Source organism: Petromyzon marinus, chromosome 48 (assembly GCF_048934315.1).
Source record: "Petromyzon marinus isolate PM22_M1 ecotype Great Lakes invasive population chromosome 48, UKy_Petmar_22M1.pri1.0, whole genome shotgun sequence".
NCBI classification, from domain to species: Eukaryota; Metazoa; Chordata; class Hyperoartia; order Petromyzontiformes; family Petromyzontidae; genus Petromyzon; species Petromyzon marinus.
Window position 1 is genome coordinate 2,710,219 of NC_133714.1, and position 20,393 is coordinate 2,730,611.

The 20,393-nt window shown below is 46.9% G+C and overlaps 1 protein-coding gene across 3 annotated transcripts; it reads right to left on the reverse strand.

Moving 5' to 3' along the window:
* Positions 1 to 1,010: 1,010 nt before the first annotated feature.
* LOC116952663 (calcium-independent phospholipase A2-gamma-like) lies at positions 1,011 to 19,731 on the reverse strand. 3 transcript variants are annotated; one of them, XM_032972225.2, is made up of 12 exons: positions 19,589 to 19,731; positions 16,604 to 17,471; positions 15,352 to 15,454; positions 14,280 to 14,468; positions 13,497 to 13,646; positions 12,201 to 12,352; positions 10,034 to 10,128; positions 7,706 to 7,877; positions 7,130 to 7,187; positions 6,300 to 6,494; positions 4,629 to 4,827; positions 1,011 to 3,728 (listed from the first exon to the last, which is right to left on the reverse strand). In XM_032972225.2, the coding sequence occupies exons 2-12, from the start codon at positions 17,437 to 17,439 to the stop codon at positions 3,454 to 3,456; spliced, it is 2,424 nt and encodes an 807-aa protein (XP_032828116.2). In that variant the 5' UTR covers positions 17,440 to 17,471; positions 19,589 to 19,731; the 3' UTR covers positions 1,011 to 3,453. The 3 variants fall into 3 exon arrangements, with proteins under 3 accessions (XP_032828116.2, XP_032828118.2, XP_032828117.2); XM_032972227.2 differs by having other exon boundaries at positions 15,352 to 15,427; positions 19,589 to 19,730; XM_032972226.2 differs by lacking the exon at positions 19,589 to 19,731 and adding an exon at positions 19,442 to 19,578.
* Between the last annotated feature and the right edge of the window lie 662 nt (positions 19,732 to 20,393).

A 20,393-nucleotide genomic window follows, 5' to 3' on the forward strand; every position in this document is an offset into this window, starting at 1 on the left:
GGTAAATTGACGTTGGCTGTAAATGAGCACGGTCCCCTTACGTTGTGGCAAGCTTCGGGGCCACTTCCTGGAGTCGTGGAGTTCTTCCATTGCTAGTACGGTACATTTAATTAAAGCGTGGTTTTTTTAAGTTTTTAAAAAAAATATTACTCATTTCTACACATCCCGTCAGTCACGCGCCCTCCTGGGAGTGCATTATTTCAGCAGCATTGGTTCAACACAAGCAAACGCTCGACCGCCTTCGACATTTAGTGTCTCATCAACAGTATATTTAACTTACTGCTCATTTGTCAATCTTGCTTGAACCATATTCTGAAATGCCACTTGCCCCTGCCTCTCTGTTAGATAGAATCGTTAGTGTCGTTGTGGAGCATTTAAGACGGTGGGTATCAGAAACACACAATTTGGAATTACTCTAATGAAACATTTTTCACCATTAGTATAAGGCGATACGAAAATTAAAATGCACAATGCGATGCAAATCTGGTCACACACACACGTATCGGACAAGATGTTGTAAATACCAAATTTGAAAAGTAAATAAAAGGTCATTGGACTATCCCTTCTGTAACTGGACAGCTTCTTTGGTAAATTGGGACTGTCCGTTTTTACTTTTTAGCCATTTTCCAGAAAGTGGGTTTATAACTCACCTGCGCATTTTTGCTTTAAAATAAAGGGGGAAACATGTCTTATAACTGGAGAAGCTGCTATCGGTTTTGTTAAAAGCCGGAACGATTCGTGGATTAAGAATAAATCAGTCGATTCATATTTGTAACAGACTACTCAGGCCCCTTGCAAAATGACGGCCGCTCTGACATGCTACTTTCAAATCTGATATTTTTTAAATGCCAAGAACGGGCTTATTTCTGTCAAGTGAGCTCATCAATAACCCATATACTACAAATTATCCTATAACAGACTACTGTGTACTAATTTATAGTTTTTTTGTGTAAACATGTACCTATGAAAGGAAATATTCACATGTATCAAAGTTACATGTGCAAAGAGCATTCACATTTTTATATTAATCTTTATTTGAATTCCATCACCATCAAACACACACCGTAGGCGAAATATCCCATTATTAAGTCAAGGTGAAACTCAAGTAACACCATTACACATACAAAGAAGCCTAACGGTAACGTAAGTGCCACATAACTCGCCTCTACATTTATACAAATGAACTGTGAAATACACCTCCTTAATAAAGCAATTAAAGACCACTACAAATTACAACGTCATTATGGCAATACTGCATTTTTTTACTGTGTGGATGGACATGTGCATTTGTTATGTACATTTTAATTTGCTGCATAAATGGTCTACAGCAGGTGGCCTTCAGAACACACGTGGGCCACAAACAGACCCAGCGATTTGGGGGTCCCGGGGTGGGCCCTGCACCACCATGTCACTTTGGTCCAGTCAAGTTCACTCTCCTTAGCGATACATCACTGTTATGGTAGCACCGCATACAATAGCTCTATTGGCTTCTTCATCCGCGAGGAGCTGGAGCAGGGCTTGGCCACAAAGGCTCTTGGGAGTGGCCCGCAGAGCTATGGCCCGCCAAGAGGTATGGCCCGCTGAGACAAAGATGCAACAAATTATATCTTGAGGCCTCCTTTGCCAGTAGCAAAATATAATAGGGTTTTTAACCTTTTTTCTGGCAACAAAACTGACTGTAAAAAGGTGTCAGTTCTGTTGCCAGAAAAAAGGGTAAAAAAATATTACAACAAATTAGTTAGATGAAAGTAGGCTAAATAAGAGATGACGGTCTTGGAGACAAAAAGGTATGCGACAGTGGGTACGTGTACTAACAACGATGTCATGATGCGAAGTTACATCATAACGTTTGTATACGTGACATCTGGTGCAACGTGGCCTGCCAGCACCAGCAAATGCTATTACGTGGCCAGTCATAAAATATAATCGATGAAACCTACCAAAAATTAGAGCTCTATACTGAGACTCCCAACAATCAGCAGTGGCAAATCCCTTGTGAGAGTAGTGCGATTAAAAGAATGAAAAAAAACCCAGCATTCGCTCATCTGCATAAGCAGTGAATGGAGTTATGTATGCGCATAGCAAAAACATTCCAAACGCACTGTAATCTTTTCATATACTATTCATCATATCCTATGTATAAAGTTGCATATAAACACAGGCTGGTCCTAAGCCAACCATAATCTCCAAACTCTCTTAATCCCTAACATTAGCTTCCTTATTATTGATGTTATAGAGTTAGGTTTTGGCTATCAGGGTTTAAACAGCAATAATATTTGCAAACAATGCCTGGATACTCACTTTAAAGTTGGGTGCTCCCTGCGATTGATGAATATTGTCTGGCATCAAAGCAACTGTAAAATACCCATATAAGAGGTATTACCTGTCTGAGTAAATTAGATAAATAGGCGATAATTCACCTCAAAAGGTTCCCAATAGGTTAAACATCATGAAACATATTTAAGTATATTCAATTGTGTTTTCTCCAAAACAAAATCTTAAACAATAATACTGTGTTCGCACATGGCTATGCAAAGTGGCATGCACAGATTTGATGGTTCAACAGGAATGTTTACTGTTGTTTTCAAATATTTAAAGAGTGATGTAAGCGTTCATGCTGAAATTGTCTATGCCATGTTGTAAAGCCTTATGCAAAACACACTTAAGTCCAGTAGCCATTGAATAAAAACACTTCAGTGAATATTAACCTTTAAATCGTGTTAATTTCAACTGTAAATAAATGGAATATATTCACTCAAGACTGATTTAGGTAACCAAGCCAATTGCACCCAAACAATTCTAGGTGCAATTAAATATATAAGAACACTTTGTGCATTTTTATCTTATTAAATACGATCATATATGATCTCTCCATGATTGTGCACGTCTCACTCTCCCGAGTTGTGAAGACACAGATGCGAGCATCCCACCCTCGCATCAACTGCCTCGGTAAGGGATATAATAGTTTCCTGGGTGCGCCCTGAGAACGATTGTTTCAGGGCGCTTTATACATTTAAATTATTATTGTTTTAGCCAGGTTGAGCACCAATCACCAGCATACATGAACGAAGAATAATACTGTAACGCCCTTCATCAAGTAATCCTCACTGAGTTGACTCTTTTTTAGGAGCGCCCTACGTTGGGATATTTTGCAAATTTGCTTGACGAATGGGTGACGTTTGGGTGAAGAGGAGTTACTCGCAGAAAACCCACGTGTACAGAGTGGGGGGTAAACACTCGAAGCTATGCACAGATAGATTGAATAACCAATAATCCATTTCCGTACCGATGTCTCTTGGCCACTTTAAAGCCCAGGTCTACAATGCAAAGACGAACCAACTAATCGACGCAGCTTAGCTTCTGAGATCCGACAGGATCAGGTCTCTCACGCACGATGACCTGGTAAATAAGCTCACTGGCTGAACCAACTCAGCAATGGTGACACCTCGCTTGCTACAGATTGAAGGAGGGCCAATCCACGCCTGACATTTTCATCTGCAGCCTGGCGGCGTCAACCACGCGCTGCGTCGATGATCGAGATCGCTCCAGTTGGCGGGTGGCGCGTTGCAGCTTGGGGCCGTTGCGCTGCAAGTACTGCTGGGCGTCCGTGCGGAGTAGCTCCAGGCGTTCCGTCCGGCTCTCATCCAGCTGAACATCCGCTGAGATGAAGGGGTTGAAGCGGAAGTAGGTGCCGGCGGGAAGCAGCCCGTCCAGTATGGTGTGCACCTCTTGAGAGGGCAACAGTTACAACAGGGTCAGTTGCAGTGAGTAACAAAATAAAGCAGACTATACGCGTGCTTCCCATGTATGTGTGTACTGTAAAACCTCGTTATTTCGGTATTTGATCATTCTTAATTTGGGATAATTCGGTACGGCTGTGCTTTTGGAATAGATACAGTATGTTAGTAATTCGCCATGAGTCGAATTGCCGTACCGAATGGTCCAATTTCGGCATGCGCGTAGTAGCGACGCCGTGCACCACGACCAAAACAACGACTCAGTCGAGTGGCGGTGCACGTGGTGAGCATGAGTGCAGACCTGTTGCTTTGGACTTTACCTTGTTAATGTACTCTGTGCAAGCCAACCCTTTCAGAAATTTCGTCTACACCTACATGAACAAGTAATACAAAGGGACTCCCTTGGTCTGTGAGACAAATCCAAAGTTTTGGATATAATTCATGCAGGTGTGTCAATGCCTATGGTGTGTGAAGAGTTGGTAAAACTAGTTTGTAAAAAAAAACAATTGGGAGCAGGAGGCACTGGGGGAATACATTATTTGGAGTATTGGACAATTCGGCAAGGCCAGAACCTCATATGTATCAAATTAACAAGGGTTTACTGTATGTTGAATTTATTTTGCACCGTAGCAGCCAACCACGGTAATCGGAGGTGTGAGAGGACATCAAACTAAATGCCAAAAGCAGTTCTAAATAAATTAGTTTTAAATTTAGAATTAAAAGAGCATAGCTCCATTGGTTTCCTAACATTGGAAGGAAGAGCGTTCCAGATGGTGCTTCTGATAATAGCGTGCACAAATAATGCTCTAAACTCTGCATAGTGGATTAAAGAATCCACCTTGAAACGGCATATATACCAGGCAGGAACATCCAAAAACCGCACGGGCCCACCTTCTGTGTCGGTGGCGCTGCTGATGATGTGCATGAGCTTGGTGCGCAGGCTGGTGTGCGTGAGCGGAGGCACATGGCCTGACGGCTCGTGCCGTCCCGTGCCCAGCGAGACGAGGCACTGCAGGTGGGAGCCGGGCCACAGCAGCTGGGCCTCGTGCATCGCCAGCGCCGAAGGGTTGTTAAGTAGGATCCCCCCATCCTAATCAAGCAGCGAGGACAGACAAAATAACTAATACAGTTTAACAAAGAGGAAGGATTAGGCTTTTGAGACCAATATTATCCATAAAATATTTTTTTGGGTTAGATCGCGTAAATATAACCAGCCACCACCCGACGCAGTCAATTTGTCATGTTTGTCAAATTAACAAAACGTACCAAATAGTTACGGCTGCAGCACACTGGTGTGTTGGAGAGTAAACCCACAATACTTACAATTCAAGTATGATATTTCGCTGGTGATTACCACCAGCTTCATCAGGCGATTTGCCTTTCTAGCTGAAGTAGTAACGAATTGGCACATTTTGTGGACGTAACAATCCTTACTAATTTGCTGTGTCGGATGGTGGCGGGTAAACGACACATTTATATTTATGCGATCTAACTAAAACATTTATTTTGGATGATTAATACAGGACAGGACAGCGAGCAACACCTCTCGATTCACTGGTGCAGTATGGGTGCAATGAGGAATGGTGCAAATAATAAAATGGGCCCCTCCCCCTGTCCAATTTCCTCCCTCTTCCAAGCCTGGTGACTGGGCCCTTCCAGCCCCTGGGCCCTGGTGCAGTTGTACCGCCTACACACTCCATGGTCAGATATGCCACTGGATTAATCTAGCTAATACATGGAAAGAGGATACCCCTAAGTAGCTCAATTAGGGGGCTATTGCCATGTCAAGAATGTCGAACTGCCACCGGATAAATCGTGGATTCAAATCCAGATTTTATCCACCCGTGATTAAACCAGGTTTTCAAGTACCTGTTCTCCATCTCTCAGTGTCAATCCGACTGTTGTTATTGTTTGACCATACTTCAACACGCTGGTTCATGCAGGGTGAAGGGAGTAGCCCACTACCAGTTCAGATATCCCTCGCCAATGATGTGAGCCATGGCCGTGGAATTGAACTCAGGTGGGCCATTTTCATAGCCCAACGAGTTTCTAAGAACTGTGAGATGGCACCAGTAGTTTTCTGTTTACAGCAGAAAAAGTAAACCGCCGTATGTCACTGCTGCGCACTATTGTTATTTTTTATAATATCGCGCCTCCGATTAGCATGGTTGGCTATGTACGGTGCGAAAGAAGTTCAACATATATACAAGAACACCCTCCATTCGCGACTAACTGGCGGTGATGTCACCAGGGCGCATGTGCCGGGCCAGGTGCAGTTTGAGGCCACATGAAGTGTTGAAGGCTCGCTGACAGGTGCCATGGGTTGACCGAGTTGACTGGCAGATGCAGCTGTGACTCCCATTGTGCCAACGTGCTGCATCTTATCCGCCCGGCGCTACGCTCATTATTATGAGCGTCGCTCCTCTGCCCTTCGTTGTTGTTGGAGGGCGACTGCCTCCAACTGACCAGGAGCATCCTTCACGAGCCTTCTCCATACATACTTATTCATATATAATAAAAATCGTCTCCTGTTTGTCGCGTCTTTGATTAAACGTTGGCTACCTGGTGCAGGTCCTCCCCGAGCTGAAACTCCTGGAAGTATCCGGGTGCCGCGGACGACGCTCTCAGCGCCTCCCACAGGCGGTGGCGGCAGCTGCCCATGTAGTGCGAGCGGGAGCCCGGGGCCAGGTTGTAGCTCCGGAATACGAACGCCTTTAGCGGTGTGCCGCGGTTCACCAGCGTGCTCACCACCGACACCTGGCCGCATGCGTGCGCGCAAGAATGAGAGCGGTGCAAAGATGCATCGATTCATCACGGTACATCTCATCGAATCGCACGTGCCAGAATCCATGGGTGTTGTCTTATACTTTAGTTTATTTCGTTTGTATGCTGTGTGTAGTGGTTTCACCAACCCGCACCGACCAGTATGGTCAAATCTTGACTTAAAGCTTTCGTGACTGCAGGAATTCATATTCTTTGGGTCTTTCGATAAAGCCACGTAGATATAACAAATAATAATTATTTTGAATAATGTTATTATTTTTATTATTTGTTCTATCTACGTGGCTTTACCGAAAGACCCAAAGAATACAGTATGCACATGTATGGCGAAATAATCCCCACGAGGCCATCATCCAGCTGTAGATTGACAAACGGGTTGTACATGTATAAGTAACGTGATTGTAAAGTGCATGGTGGGTGACGTCAACTCAATACAACCCCCTCCCCACCCCATCCCTTATACTGCCACCCCTCCCCCTCGCCCCACCGCCCGTGCTGACCCACAGATCTACAGTCAGCTCGGCCAGTTGTACAACGGTCGCAGCGTCCATGCTCGACACAAGCGGCTTATTAGTGGGTGCGACTCATGGGCGGAATGGATGTGCACACACCTTGGGGCACATGGGATCCCGGGACACCTCGATCATCAGGCTGTCACCCATCTTCTCCCTGCAGGATCGTTCAGTGGGATTAATGTCTCGGCTTATGATCCAGCGATTGTGCACCGCCATGGTGAATGCAACCCAACAAAGCAAACAGTTGTGGACCCAGGCTGTGTGTAATGAGTTTAAACCTTGATTATTCAAACAATAAATTAAGTACGGATAAAAGGCAGTGATACAGTACCCTGGTGATACCGCTTAAGCTTAAATATTTTTTTCTGTGTTTTCCTGGTTAATGATATCTGTTATGTCATGATGAAGAATCCGTGCGGATTTCTCCCAGAGCAGTGTGCAACCCTGCATATTAGAGAACGGCCCATTGAAGCGGATATCACAGAGCTACCTCTGAGATCCCTTTCAGTGACCTCTGGTCCACACTTTTCTCACTCAGGATGCCACCAATAGTAACATCTGCAGTGGTAGGACAGCCAAACAGCTATTTTCAATTTTCTCTGAGCTGGAATAACAACAACAGTAAGTACTATGACAATAACGGCGTCAGACTTGTGTGACACGCAGCTCCACCTCAGTAGCCTCTCCCAGTCGTGGCTGTCGTAGAAGGCGTGGTTCCAGCCCATCTTGACGGTGCCGAGCAGCACGTTCCGCGTGAAGATGTCCGTGCCGAGACGGCGGTACAGCTCGTAGCACTCGGGCAGAGGAATCCGGAACACGCCCAGCATCACCGCCAGCACGCCGCCTGCCGGGACACACGATGTCGGTAGGGCTCCACGGACGGACAGAGGTCGTTTCCATTGACGACGTAGTCTTTGTAACAAAGTGATATAATACTGATGAACTCAGTTTTTTTTTCCAAGAGATATATTAAAAGCACCTTTCATATTTGTAATCTCAAAAGCGCCGTACATCAGAGGTAAAACTAAAAAAAGCTTTAAAATAAAACTCCTGACAAATCAGTGAAAACCCAAGCAAAATATAACCTACATAGTCTTTGTAACAAAGTTGTCCAATAATATATAGTTAGTTTTAATAAATAGCCTTTAAAATTGGTCATCTCAAAGAGCTGTACATAAGAGGTAAACAAAACTTGTATTAATAAAAAGAAAACACTGACACACCAATAAAAACCCAATCACATAATAAAAACGGACTATCGGTGCAGGCCAGGGAAGCTACTACAGACCCATCCGCCCCCTATCATATGCAGTACACATTCAGTATATGCATATATAAATCAAGTTCATAATGTCTAACCAGGTGAGAACTCACCAGGATAGTTTCATATTCAAGAGTGACCTGGGGCATTGGTCTGACAGTAATGGGGCGATTAATGCTTATACATTTCACATAGTATATACTGCTGTGCATAATCCTAATCGAGTAATCTGCAGGTAATTTTAGAATTTGGTAAATTTGGACCCTGATGCCGGGGCACAATAGCCTACTCTTGCGAATGGTGTCAGGGGATCTTTAACGTCCACTGTGAAGCAGACGGTGCCTAGCATTGTACCCGCGGTAATAATCAGGGTGGCCGCTGGATTTGCACAGTGGACCTCTGAAACAAGCGGCAAACTGTTCACGATACTCATACAGAACTAAATAAGTCAATTCAGAGACCAACCAACCACAAGCCTTTTTTGTAGCCTTTTAAATCATTGACCACTTATATACTATTCTACAAAATTAAAATTTACATCCAATGCCATTATGCCTAGCTTATGTAGATGATGAAAATGCATTGTAGCACCCATTTGCACCACTACTGAGACCAAAACTGGACAAGAGCAGGCGGTACAGTGAGCACCATGCCCAGGGACCACTGTGTACCCAGCGCTGATGTTTACACACCACGTTAGGTACTGGCATAATATATAGCTGACCTGGAATTGAACCCACGAATCTAGGAATTTAGCACAGCACACGAGCCACTGAACTACAATTCCCCATATATTGAACCCGGCGACCAGAGCTCAATTCCCGCTCACTGCCAATACCAGTGACGATTATCTGAACCGGTCCTGGACCTCCCCTAGGTCGACTCAGCCTCAAACGAGAACCACGGTGTGTAAATATTGCCAGTGGGGAGACAAATGCGGCCGGGCATAGTGTTGACCAACCACCCCTTCATGTGTCGCGTCAGCACTTGCCCCAACAGCCTGTTAAAGGCTATATGGGGGATTTTGTCTTTTGTCTTGATTGACACACATACACACACTCACGTATTGTTATACTTGTTTAGCAACAATATACATGACATTCGTCAGTATTTAATACATTTATCGAGCATCTGTATTGTCTTGGTCACTACTGAACACTGAACTATAGCACACAGCTTAAGGTGTTATGAAACTCTCTGGTCAGTTTATATCATGTTTATTTGTTACACAGCCACTTTTTATATACCACTTTGTTTTGCCTGCTTTGTTTATCCTCTGGCAGGTCACCTTTAGTGAGTATGAGGCATGCTACAACAACACCCCTGCACCGCGTGTGAACGCTGCTGCCACTGATAGAACTGGTGGTCATGATTAATGAGCTATTTTCAACAGCAGCAGCACTGCATTCTAGGAAAACAAAGTATTTATGGCACATGCAGCCTGCACACAGCGTGCCACCAATGGCCGGGTCGATCTGAACACAAAGCTAGGGCAGGGCATGGGGGGTGAGGTGACATGGTCTAGCGGTAGCACGTTGGCCGCTTGTTGCAGAGGTAATACTGCGCGGTCTAATAACCATGATAATACTATGTGCTTCACACTGGACGAAAACATTGATATTTACGCAGGCACGGTAAATCCGCAACCCACGTTAATAATCCGCCCGTGGATAATAATCATTGAGACTTAACTGTATGCACGAATGTACACCCGCTTGCGAGGGGGGGCGTCTACCGACCTGTGCTGACCCCGCAGACGTAGTCAAACATTTCGTGGACTCGTTTCCCAGTCAACCTGGTGAGTGCCTGCAGGGTTTCCAAGGCGACCAGGCCCCTGGCACGGGCAACGTCAACACACAACAGCGAGGTCGGGTCAAAGTTGTTCCGAGCGAGCGCAAAGGTTTTATCGCGGCAAACAGGTTGTTTACAGTTCTACGGCACACGCCGTTTCTGGAAAGCCTCATTCTCATGGAGGCAGAAAATTTAAAACATGTCCCTGTCCAGACCGGGTTGACTGATCGATTCACGTCACCACTCACGTAAAGCATGTTTTACATGACAAGGGCACCCGAACGATCAGGTTGCAACTGGACACTTTCAGATTTAGAAGCTCGTGTGTGGCCTTTGTTTAAAGATGCGAGCACTGCTTGTTTACCTTACGAACACGTTCGTTTCACTAAACCTCTATGACATCATGCAAAAAGACATCGGCAGAAACTGAAGAAGTGCATTGTGGTCCTTTAGTCTTAGGTCACCATTAAAATACATTTCAATACGACCGACTGACAGGCAGATGGAGACCCAAAATGCACTTAAAAGAACTGCTGCTGGTTTCTGCATAATGCATAAAAGCTGAGAGTTTTTACACGTTTATGCGCATTTTTTGGAATGCATGGTTCTCCGGGCTGCACTATTTGCTCTGTTATTGTGGGCTCTTCTCATTATGCACAGATTTAACTGAACACGTCAGTCCAGATTTTGTCAAACTTCGGTGCTGACGCTCCTCTACAAAGTGCCGAACACAAATGAAGGTCGTGAATGAAGTAAAGAGAAAGGGATATCGCGATAAATGTCATGTAGAAAAGTTGTACATTGTACCGTATTGTAAATTAAGTGGCAGCCAAGGAATAAAACGCGTACATAGCACGTCCACCGGAGAGATGGAACAATAAAATCAGCTCGTATGCAGATGCTCAGTGGATTATTACACCACAGTGTGCATGTATGTTGAACTTCTTTCGCACCGTGCATAGCTAACCGTGCTATTTGGAGGTGCGGGGGAAGAAGAAGAACACACTAAACACACAAATTTGTTCTAAAGAAAGTAGTTTTCAATCCAGATTTAAAAGTGCATAGCTCCAGTGACTATATACTTGTATGAAAGGTGGCGATGGCTTAGGGGAGCTTCATCCAGCAGGGAATTGACCGTGGTTGATGATGAATCTGAAGAATCGTTGCATGAGAAGTTCCCCTTTAAAAATAATAATAACAACGATGAAAATGTTATCACAGCCTCACAATGTCTAACTCCACCTCCACTTTATATGCAGGAGCTAATGCAATGCCCCTTAAAGGTCTTTAAGATCTGCCAATTGTGCCCTTTCATGCATACCTCAATCTCGGTTGCGTTCTTGGGGTGATCGGGCATTTACTGTGGTGGCCCGCCATTTGTGGAACTCCCTACTGGAAACCCCCTCCACCCCCTACGGTTTTGGAACTCCCTCCTGTTGGAGATCACGCTCTTGGACAGTGTTGATAGAAACCTATCTTTTAAAAAAAAAAGCTTTCTTCTAATCGGCTGTGATCCTCTCTGGCTCTTAATCTGCCAACCACCTTGTTGATTACCTTCATCCCTAATGTGAGCAAAATTATTTTGTAACGGCAACCCTTGGGGAGCAGTCTGCGGGCCACAGGCCCCAGAGAAGTCGCCGAGCGTAACCTGGTGCTGAGTGTTACCTGGTGTCTGAGCGTTACCTGGTGTCTGAGCGTTACCTGGTGTCTGAGTGTTACCTGGTGTCTGAGTGTTACCTGGTGTCTGAGTGTTACCTGGTGTCTGAGTGTTACCTGGTGTCTGAGCATTACCTGGTGTCTGAGTGTTACCTGGTGTCTGAGTGTTACCTGGTGTCTGAGTGTTACCTGGTGTCTGAGTGTTACCTGGTGTCTGAGTGTTACCTGGTGTCTGAGTGTTACCTGGTGTCTGAGTGTTACCTGGTGGCTGAGTGTTACCTGGTGTCTGAGTGTTACCTGGTGCCTGAGTGTTACCTGGTGTCTGAGTGTTACCTGGTGTCTGAGCGTTACCTGGTGTCTGAGCGTTACCTGGTGCCTGAGTGTTACCTGGTGTCTGAGTGTTACCTGGTGTTTGAGTGTTACCTGGTGTCTGAGCGTTACCTGGTGCCTGAGTGTTACCTGGTGCCGCCGCCGTCGATGGAGAGGATGCGGATGCCGTGACCGCGCACGGGCTCCGTGTAGCCTAGCAGCGTCAGCGCCTCGCGCACACATGCCTGCAGCGGGGGCTCCGCAGGCTGCAGCAGGCGCAGCAGGGACTGCACGGCTCCCTCCTGCCGTGCAGCAGCACGTGCACCGTGAGCTACACGCTTTCATTTTCGGGGGCAGTATTCCACCAATTGTATCACAAATTGTGGGGAATCCCACCTCTTCCAGCCAGCGTGGAAGAGTCGACAAAATATCCTCCATGAGGGGCTCGCCAGAGCTCTCTCCATTAGAGGCATTTCCGACAGCAGTGGCGTTGACAAGTAATTGCAGGGCTGAGCCTTTACCTTAGTTATTGAACCTTACGATGCGATTTTAATTTGAGTCTAAAATGCGACTCTTTACAGTAGAGTGAGATGATGAAAATGAGATGACAAGGGAGAGGTAGGAGATTGCACGGAGGGGAGAATAATGAGATGAGTGGCTTCTTCAAATGCATCTGTGATTGAATTAGGAGAAAATGAAGGGATTAGAGTACTGGGGGTGGGAGATGTTATCTTTTTTGCCGCTTGCTGCAGAGGATCGCAATACTGTAGGCAAATTAACCAATTTACACGAGCCGTCCGCTTTTAAGTGAACTTTGTAGAACCCGTGACATCTTTCAAAAGAGTGGCCCATTGTGTGCCAGTGTCACGGTTCAAATTTTCTAAATGAAAAAAATGTATACGGATTGGTTAAAACAACACAGAAACTTTGTCCTCTACTGGCAGTCTATACGCATTCGCGTATATCTTTGCACCATGGGAATGGCACAGATACCAAATGAACCTGATATCTATATATATAAAAGGGAAATTTGTGAATGTGTGTCTGTTCGAAATGTTTAGCATACTTCCCAACATTCAACAAACTTGAAATTAGGTATGTGGGTAGCTTCTAGACTGTATACAATGCAAAAAGTATAAAAAATGACTTTTGTATTTTGGGGGGGGGAATAATGGATATAATATATTGCACAAGTGAACGGCAGCGTTACGCAGTGTGCCTGCTGACGTCACGCATCCCCCCCCCACCCTCCGCGTAGGCCGTGTATTAATCCAAGACAAGAATTCAAGTCTCGGGCGAAGCCGGGTAGTAAAGCTAGTTTTTGATAACATTTACTCGCAGGTGAAGTTCCATGCGAAATTTGGTGATGAGGATGAATTTTTCTATTTCATTTTAGGAGCCCAACGAAGCCTCCCAAGCCACCACAACCACCACCACCGCCCTCACCTTGACGGCGACACTGGCCGTGTCTCCAAACTGCAGCAAGTGATCACACAGGTCCCCCACGGCGGAGAGGTGCGTGCCGCAGGAGAGAGGCCGTCGCAAGGCACGCACCAGGGTGCGCGTCCTGTTGTCCACGCTCACCCGCGCCACAATCTGCCGTGGAAGACAACGCCGCCGATAAAACGGTTCGCGTGCGTGCATGGAGGCTTTCAATGCCCGGGATTGTGCGCAAGGTCGGACGTGATGGCAAAGTTTCACGGCACCAAGTGTCGTGATTATTAACCCAGTCCGCCCACCTCCTGTTGTTGTTTGTTTGGCTTTCAGCAATCAATGTGCACTGATTGAAAACTCTCCTCTTCATGCACAGAAGCCAGCTGCTTTCCCATGATCTCACTTTGATTGTATTATCAGCCAGAATATGCTGTTTATATCATTAAAAAAAACCACAATAAACAGATGACACACACTTCAACACGAATAGTTTACATTCGGGTATTGCGGCAATATTGTATTTCATGATACGATACGATTTAAAATGTCACAATATGAGAATTATCGCATTAGCTCCGCATTGCTTTGTAATCGTTTTACAATTTTAGCGCATTGTTTGTGTGCTTGTCTGTACTTCCGGGACGAAGGAAGATAACTTCAGTTCACTCTAACAACTGCAACTTTACATTCTGTAACGATAATGCACATGCCGTCACTTAAACTACATTTAACTCAGTAATTGTGAGAGCTATGGAAATGCCAGATGTGAAAAAGAAAATCGTTTCCCGTGCCCACCTTCTCACGCTGGAGGCTGATTCTGCGGCCCTTCTCCTCCGTGGCACGCGGGGCGATCGTCCCAGGAGCCGGCTTGGCGGACTCCAGTGCAGAAGGGGCAGCCGAGGCAGCTGTGAGCGACGCGCCGGCCTGGAGCTGCAATCCTCTCCCCGCCACCTCTGAGCGAACATCCGCAGTCCCCTCCGCTCTCTGGTCACATCAGCCGACAAAAACGTTACGCATTCTTAAAAGTGCTACGAAATTGCTTTGCTCGGGGGGGTGTGACGGCGGCATAGTGATAACGCAAGCGAGCAAGTGGCGGTTATCCTGCATTTAAAATGGTCTCCACCTGTTACATCTTTATGGGATAGAGCGTGTTGCCCTCACATGTGTGGGTTTTCTGTTAGTGCTCCAGTTTCCTCCTATTTGTGAACATTCATTTATTGGCCGATAACACCTTTAATATATAGAGGACCGCAGAGCTTGAGCAATTGTTGGTGCTGCCTCCCCGCTTTGTCTGTGATTCCTCGAGCCTCTTGAGTTGTTCTCTCTCTTTGAGGATGAGCGAATACTGTGCGGCGTATTATACACTGAAATTATTATTTATGGGCCATCTTTGTACACATTATTCTATGTTACAGTCACATGCCCAATGCATAATCACCACATGTAGAGCCACCTTTCTCAATTCACAGCTGGAAGAGGGGCTCCCCATTCTGTGTGGGTCGTTTTACCACATTTCAAGAAATCTGCAGGTTTCTCATTTGCTTAGCTTCTGAGATCTCATGAGATCGGTTATATGAAGGATGAATTGATTGGAAAAGAAAATTTTCCTCAATAGTAGAGAAACGAAGGGATCAGTCAACACTTGACAGACCAGATATGGATCCCAAAACTGACACTCAGCCACAAAAAGTACATCAGATGAACCAGTGCCCTATGCAAGCTTCACCTTGCGAGCAAGGTCACTGGCTGAGGTGACCACAGACTGTAAGGGGTAGGTGAGGAGGTTTGTGAGGCCTTTCCTGGCCCCCTCCGGTGCTCTGGATGCTGATGAAGGTGGCAGGACGGCCTGCTCTGGATTTTAACTCACGCTGGGGTCAGAGGTCGGAGTTGCTGCGGCGACCGGTGCCGTTACGGCGCCGGAACCCTTTTCTGAGCTCAGGTTTCTGTAAAATGTGAACGAAATTAAATTTCTAAAATAAATAAAAAGAAAACAACAAAATATTCTTTAGTAACATGCAATAACCACATCGTGGTAATGCGGTATGTAATTATCAAAAGTAATATTTTAAAAAACTTTTTTAAAAACACGCTTTTATGAAATGTACTGGTAATGGAAGAACTCCACGACTCCAGGAAGTGGCCCTGAAGCTTGCCACAACGTAAGGGAACTTGGCCAATTACAGCCAACGTCAGTTGACCGTGGACAATTAGCCCCAAGCCGAAACATAACATATTAAAAATTGCGTTTAAAATGTTTTTATTTATTTTTCATGATAGAAAATAGAATTGTCATCAGTATGACATAAGTATACCAAGTTTGCAGTCGATACCACATTGGGAAGTGGGTTACAATTGAGTTACAAGATTTGAGGATACAACAACAACAAAGACAACAGACAGGGTGAGTTAAATGAAAGCATGTAAAAACATAAACATTTTCATAGTCAACCACTTCATAATAACTGCAGGATGAAGGCCTCCCCACACTCGCCATCCATCATGGTCCTGCAATACAACAATCCATCTCCCTGCTGCACTTATGTCGTCGCTCCATCTCCATGATGGTCATCCTCTTGGGCCCAGTCTCTTTTAGGTTACCCAGAATCCATTGAGGAATTTCACAGCAGCATGACCCCATGTTGTCCAATAACAGCTGCAGAAGACATTTTATGTAACTTCTCATTAATCCAAAAAAGTCGCCTTTTTATCTCTCAAAAAATGCGTTTATGAGTGTTGTTTGCGAGGACCAATCTAAACTCCCCCATAACTTATCCGATCTGACACTGGCCACATTCGTAGTGATTTGGTCATAGACATTAATTCACAAAGATCCAACGATTTTCATGCAGCAGATTGTTGAAGTGCTGTCAGCAAGCACATATTCAGTGCGGAACGGCACAAGTGCTAATGTTTACACATCACATCAGGTAATCATTTGAGGCTGCATCACCCTAGAGGAGGCCCAGAATCGCAGAGTTCATAGTGCAGTGTGCTGACCTCTAGACTACTGCTCCACCCAATGAAATCACACACGCACAAAAATAGACAAATATGCCCCGTATAGCCTTATAGATTGTTGGGGCAAGCACTGCATTACACTCGCACACACACACACAAACCTGTATCGGCTGAACTCCCCGGTTCTGAAGTGGGACCTCACCACCCGCTGGGAAACCGGGCCCTCTGTCGCTGGCACCGGCACTGCCGGTGGGGACCCCGCTGGGACCTGCCCGTCTCCCCAGAAGTAATCGTTGACGTGCCTCGCCAGGTACTGGTAAGTCTCGCCAAAATTTGTGGTGAAATAGCTAATGTGGAAGAGACCGGATCCCGTGCTCACAGATACGTCATCCGCCGCAACTCGGCGGCCCTCAGGCCCACTGGTTGGGGCCGCAGGCTCAACCGGGTCCAGTTTCCCGCTGGGCATCTCGCTCGTTGGAAAAGGATTCATCGGTGTCGCGCCGGGCCTGGCCTGGCCCACGTCTCCGCCAGACGAAGCGACGCTCGCATGGTAGACACGGCCAACCTCCACCACCGTGGCCGCCTCCACTGACGTGTTCGTATTCTCGCGGGAGGCTGGCGATCGGCCCACCATTGTCAATGCCGTCCTCACCGCCGCCTCCTCCTCCTCATCTTCCTCCGTTTCCGCAGCGCGCCGCGATTCCCGACGCGAGCTGAAAATCTGCCGCTGGAGCCCCGAGCCGACGCTGTGCACCATGGCGGACACGGAGGCGACGGTGTCCTTGAGGTAGGAGGACCTCCCTCCGGCATGCACGTGGATGAGCCGGAAGCATTGGCACGCCTCGGCGCGCCTCAACGTCACGCTGCCCGGCCGCGTGGCGACCCGGGCGATGGGGCCGCCGGGGGCAGGCGCTGGCGACGGTTCGCCCAGCAGGCGTGGCCAAGCGCCGCCACCACCGCGCCAATTCTTTCGTGGGATGGACGTCCAATCTCGCATGGTGGCGGCGCGGCAACAGTGAAAGCAACTCCCTGCGAGAGACGGCAGACCGGTCATTGGGTTCCCAGGTCACTCGTTTTTTTTTCAAATAATTGCTGAAGCCCGGCAATTAAGAAGAAAGCCCGAGATTGAGCTAGAAGGGAGCTCGTAACCATACAACATTGGATCAACGTTTCATCTTCACTGGGTTGAGCCAAAGACAAGCCATTAAGAGAAATCCAGTTTAAAATTGTTTGGAAAATGATCGAAGTCAATTACTGTACTTCCCCCACATTAAAAGAACACAATGTTTATTTCCCCCCCATCGCCGTGTTCCAAGAATGCTCCTTTGGCAGGCGTATAGGGTGTGTCCCTGCCCAAGCACGTCATTTATATGGCACATGTTATGTATACGGAGGAGGAAATTGTTCAGTGCAGTGTCCATTCTTTTCCTCTCATTTTATGTGTTTACATACAGTATGCGTCTGTTCTTTGGGAGGTTCGGGGATTCGATTGGTACAGTTATTCTGACTCGGGTCATAAAAAAATCGGTAATCTTCCCCAAGATAAGCAATATAACGCAGTAGGTAGATTGTGATTGATATGTTTTATATCATGGATATTGTTATTCGTCTAGAAATCACGGTGTTTGCTAATCCGACGCAAGCATGCGACACTTTTGGGGGAAATGTGTTTTTGGAAATCTTAGGTGTAATGACCAGTTTATTACTGCCGATGACAGAAGATCCAAACATCAAATTTGGAAAATACAATAAAAAAACACCGATGTAATTACAAAATAAATCCGCTTTTTGTACCCAGGGCACGATTGACTAAAGAAGCAATAAAAGCCACCCAACAAACGGGCCACCTACAAAATTTGGAGAACCTCGGAATCTTAGCAAATTTGAGCCTGGATAATACTTGCGGATGGGCAGACCACCGATCATGAAACTGTTGCTGTAGCCTACTGTGGGACTACGTTGCCAGCAGAGGGAAGTGCAGTCAAATACATTGTTGTGCTGGCCTTCTATGGCTCCACGTATACGCTCCATACCTTTACCAACCCGCACTGACCAGCAAGTTGAAGTGTGGTCAAAGAACCCATGTGGGGAGATGCCCTCGTCCAGCAGTGGATTGACAAAAGGACCGTCAGTGTGAACAACAACGTATCGCACACGTTCACGTATTGGAGTTGTGCACGCACAACATTCAAATGGCCTGTAGTGCCACTAAGAGTCATAATCGGCCTTGACCTCTCCACTGCTGGATGAAGGACCTCCCCCAAAAGCCGTCGCCCTCATCTCACGATGCTACGATCTGATAATCCACCTGAGCGCCTGCACTCGAGATGATTTGGTCGCTCCGTCTCCGCGGTGGAATTGAGCTTTCTGGAACATTCCATTCCTCTGACAGTACAGTAATGAAAAAGTGATACCGAACGAAACTAGTGCAGTAATATTCAGCCTGTAAGTACACAATCTCATGCTGTGCCGGACAGTCTTCGAATAATAAACTATGGCAACTCTCAACACACTTGTACTAATAAACACACATATACAATCATAACAGCAAAGGGCTCCCACCACCCACCCGGCATTACCGGTATAGTTGTTTAGTTGTTACAATAAAACTAACGGGCTGTTATTAACTATAAAATGACACCGTGCCTCTTGTTGTTCCTGCTGTTCACAGACTCTTGAGAGTGTTAGTTGCTCGACTAGCAACCACAGCATAACATAAAACCCACACAAAGATCCCCTGTAATCACTGTTGGGGCAAGTGCTGTGAGCGAGCAGCACCAATGAAGGCCGACACGGTGCACGAGGGTGTGGGTGGCCAACAACCACGCCCGGCCGCCTTTGTCTCCCCCAGTGGCGATATTTACTGTACACCGCACCAGGTGCTCATTTGAGGCCGAGCCGACCTAGGGAGGCCCCAGGACCTTGTTCAAGATAACTAATCGTCACCGGCGTTGACCGATCGAACTCGGGTCGCGGAGTTTATAGCGCGGCGCACTTACCGCTCCACTACCGCTCCACATACAGCATAACAAACATGGTAACAAAGCCAAAGATCCCCCAGCATAGCCTCGACAGACTGTCGGGGCAAGTGCTGTTAGCGAGTAACATGGTAACACACACACACGGACTAATCGCAGTAACCATACCCAGGAAAGAGGCCCTCCTTCGTATGGCAGAGATGAAGACGGGGGGGGGGTCTTCCAAGTGACAAATGTGCGGTCACTTCACCCAAACGTCAGCATCGGACGTTGATGACAAAGGCACCGCCCATGTGTGTGGGTGGTGTGGGTGGGAGGTGGCCACGAATTGGTGGCCCACCATTGGTGAGTGCTGCCTGTTGCTCTTGATGACAAAGGCACCGCCCATGTGTGTGTGGGTGGGAGGTGGCCACGAATTGGTGGCCCACCATTGGTGAGTGCCGCCTGTTGCACTTGATGACAAAGGCACCGCCCATGTGTGTGGGTGGTGTGGGTGGGAGGTGGCCACGAATTGGTGGCCCACCATTGGCCAGTGGCGCTTGTTGCTCTTGATGACAAAGGCAACGCCCATGTGTGTGTGGGTGGGAGGTGGCCACGAATTGGTGGCCCACTATTGGCGAGTGCCGCCTGTTGCTCTTGATGACAAAGGCAACGCCCATGTGTGTGTGGGTGGGAGGTGGCCACGAATTCGTGGCCCACCATTGGCGAGTGCCGCCTGTTGCTCTTGATGACAAAGGCACCGCCCATGTGTGTGTGGGTGGGAGGTGGCCACGAATTCGTGGCCCACCATTGGAGAGTGCCGCTTGTTGCTCTTGATGACAAAGGCACCGCCCATGTGTGTGTGGGTGGGAGGTGGCCACGAATTGGTGGCCCACCATTGGCGAACGCCGCGTGCTGTTGTTGACAAGGGCACCGGCCGCACGTGTGTGTATGTGTGGGTGGGAGGTGGCCACGAATTCGCGGCCCACCCATT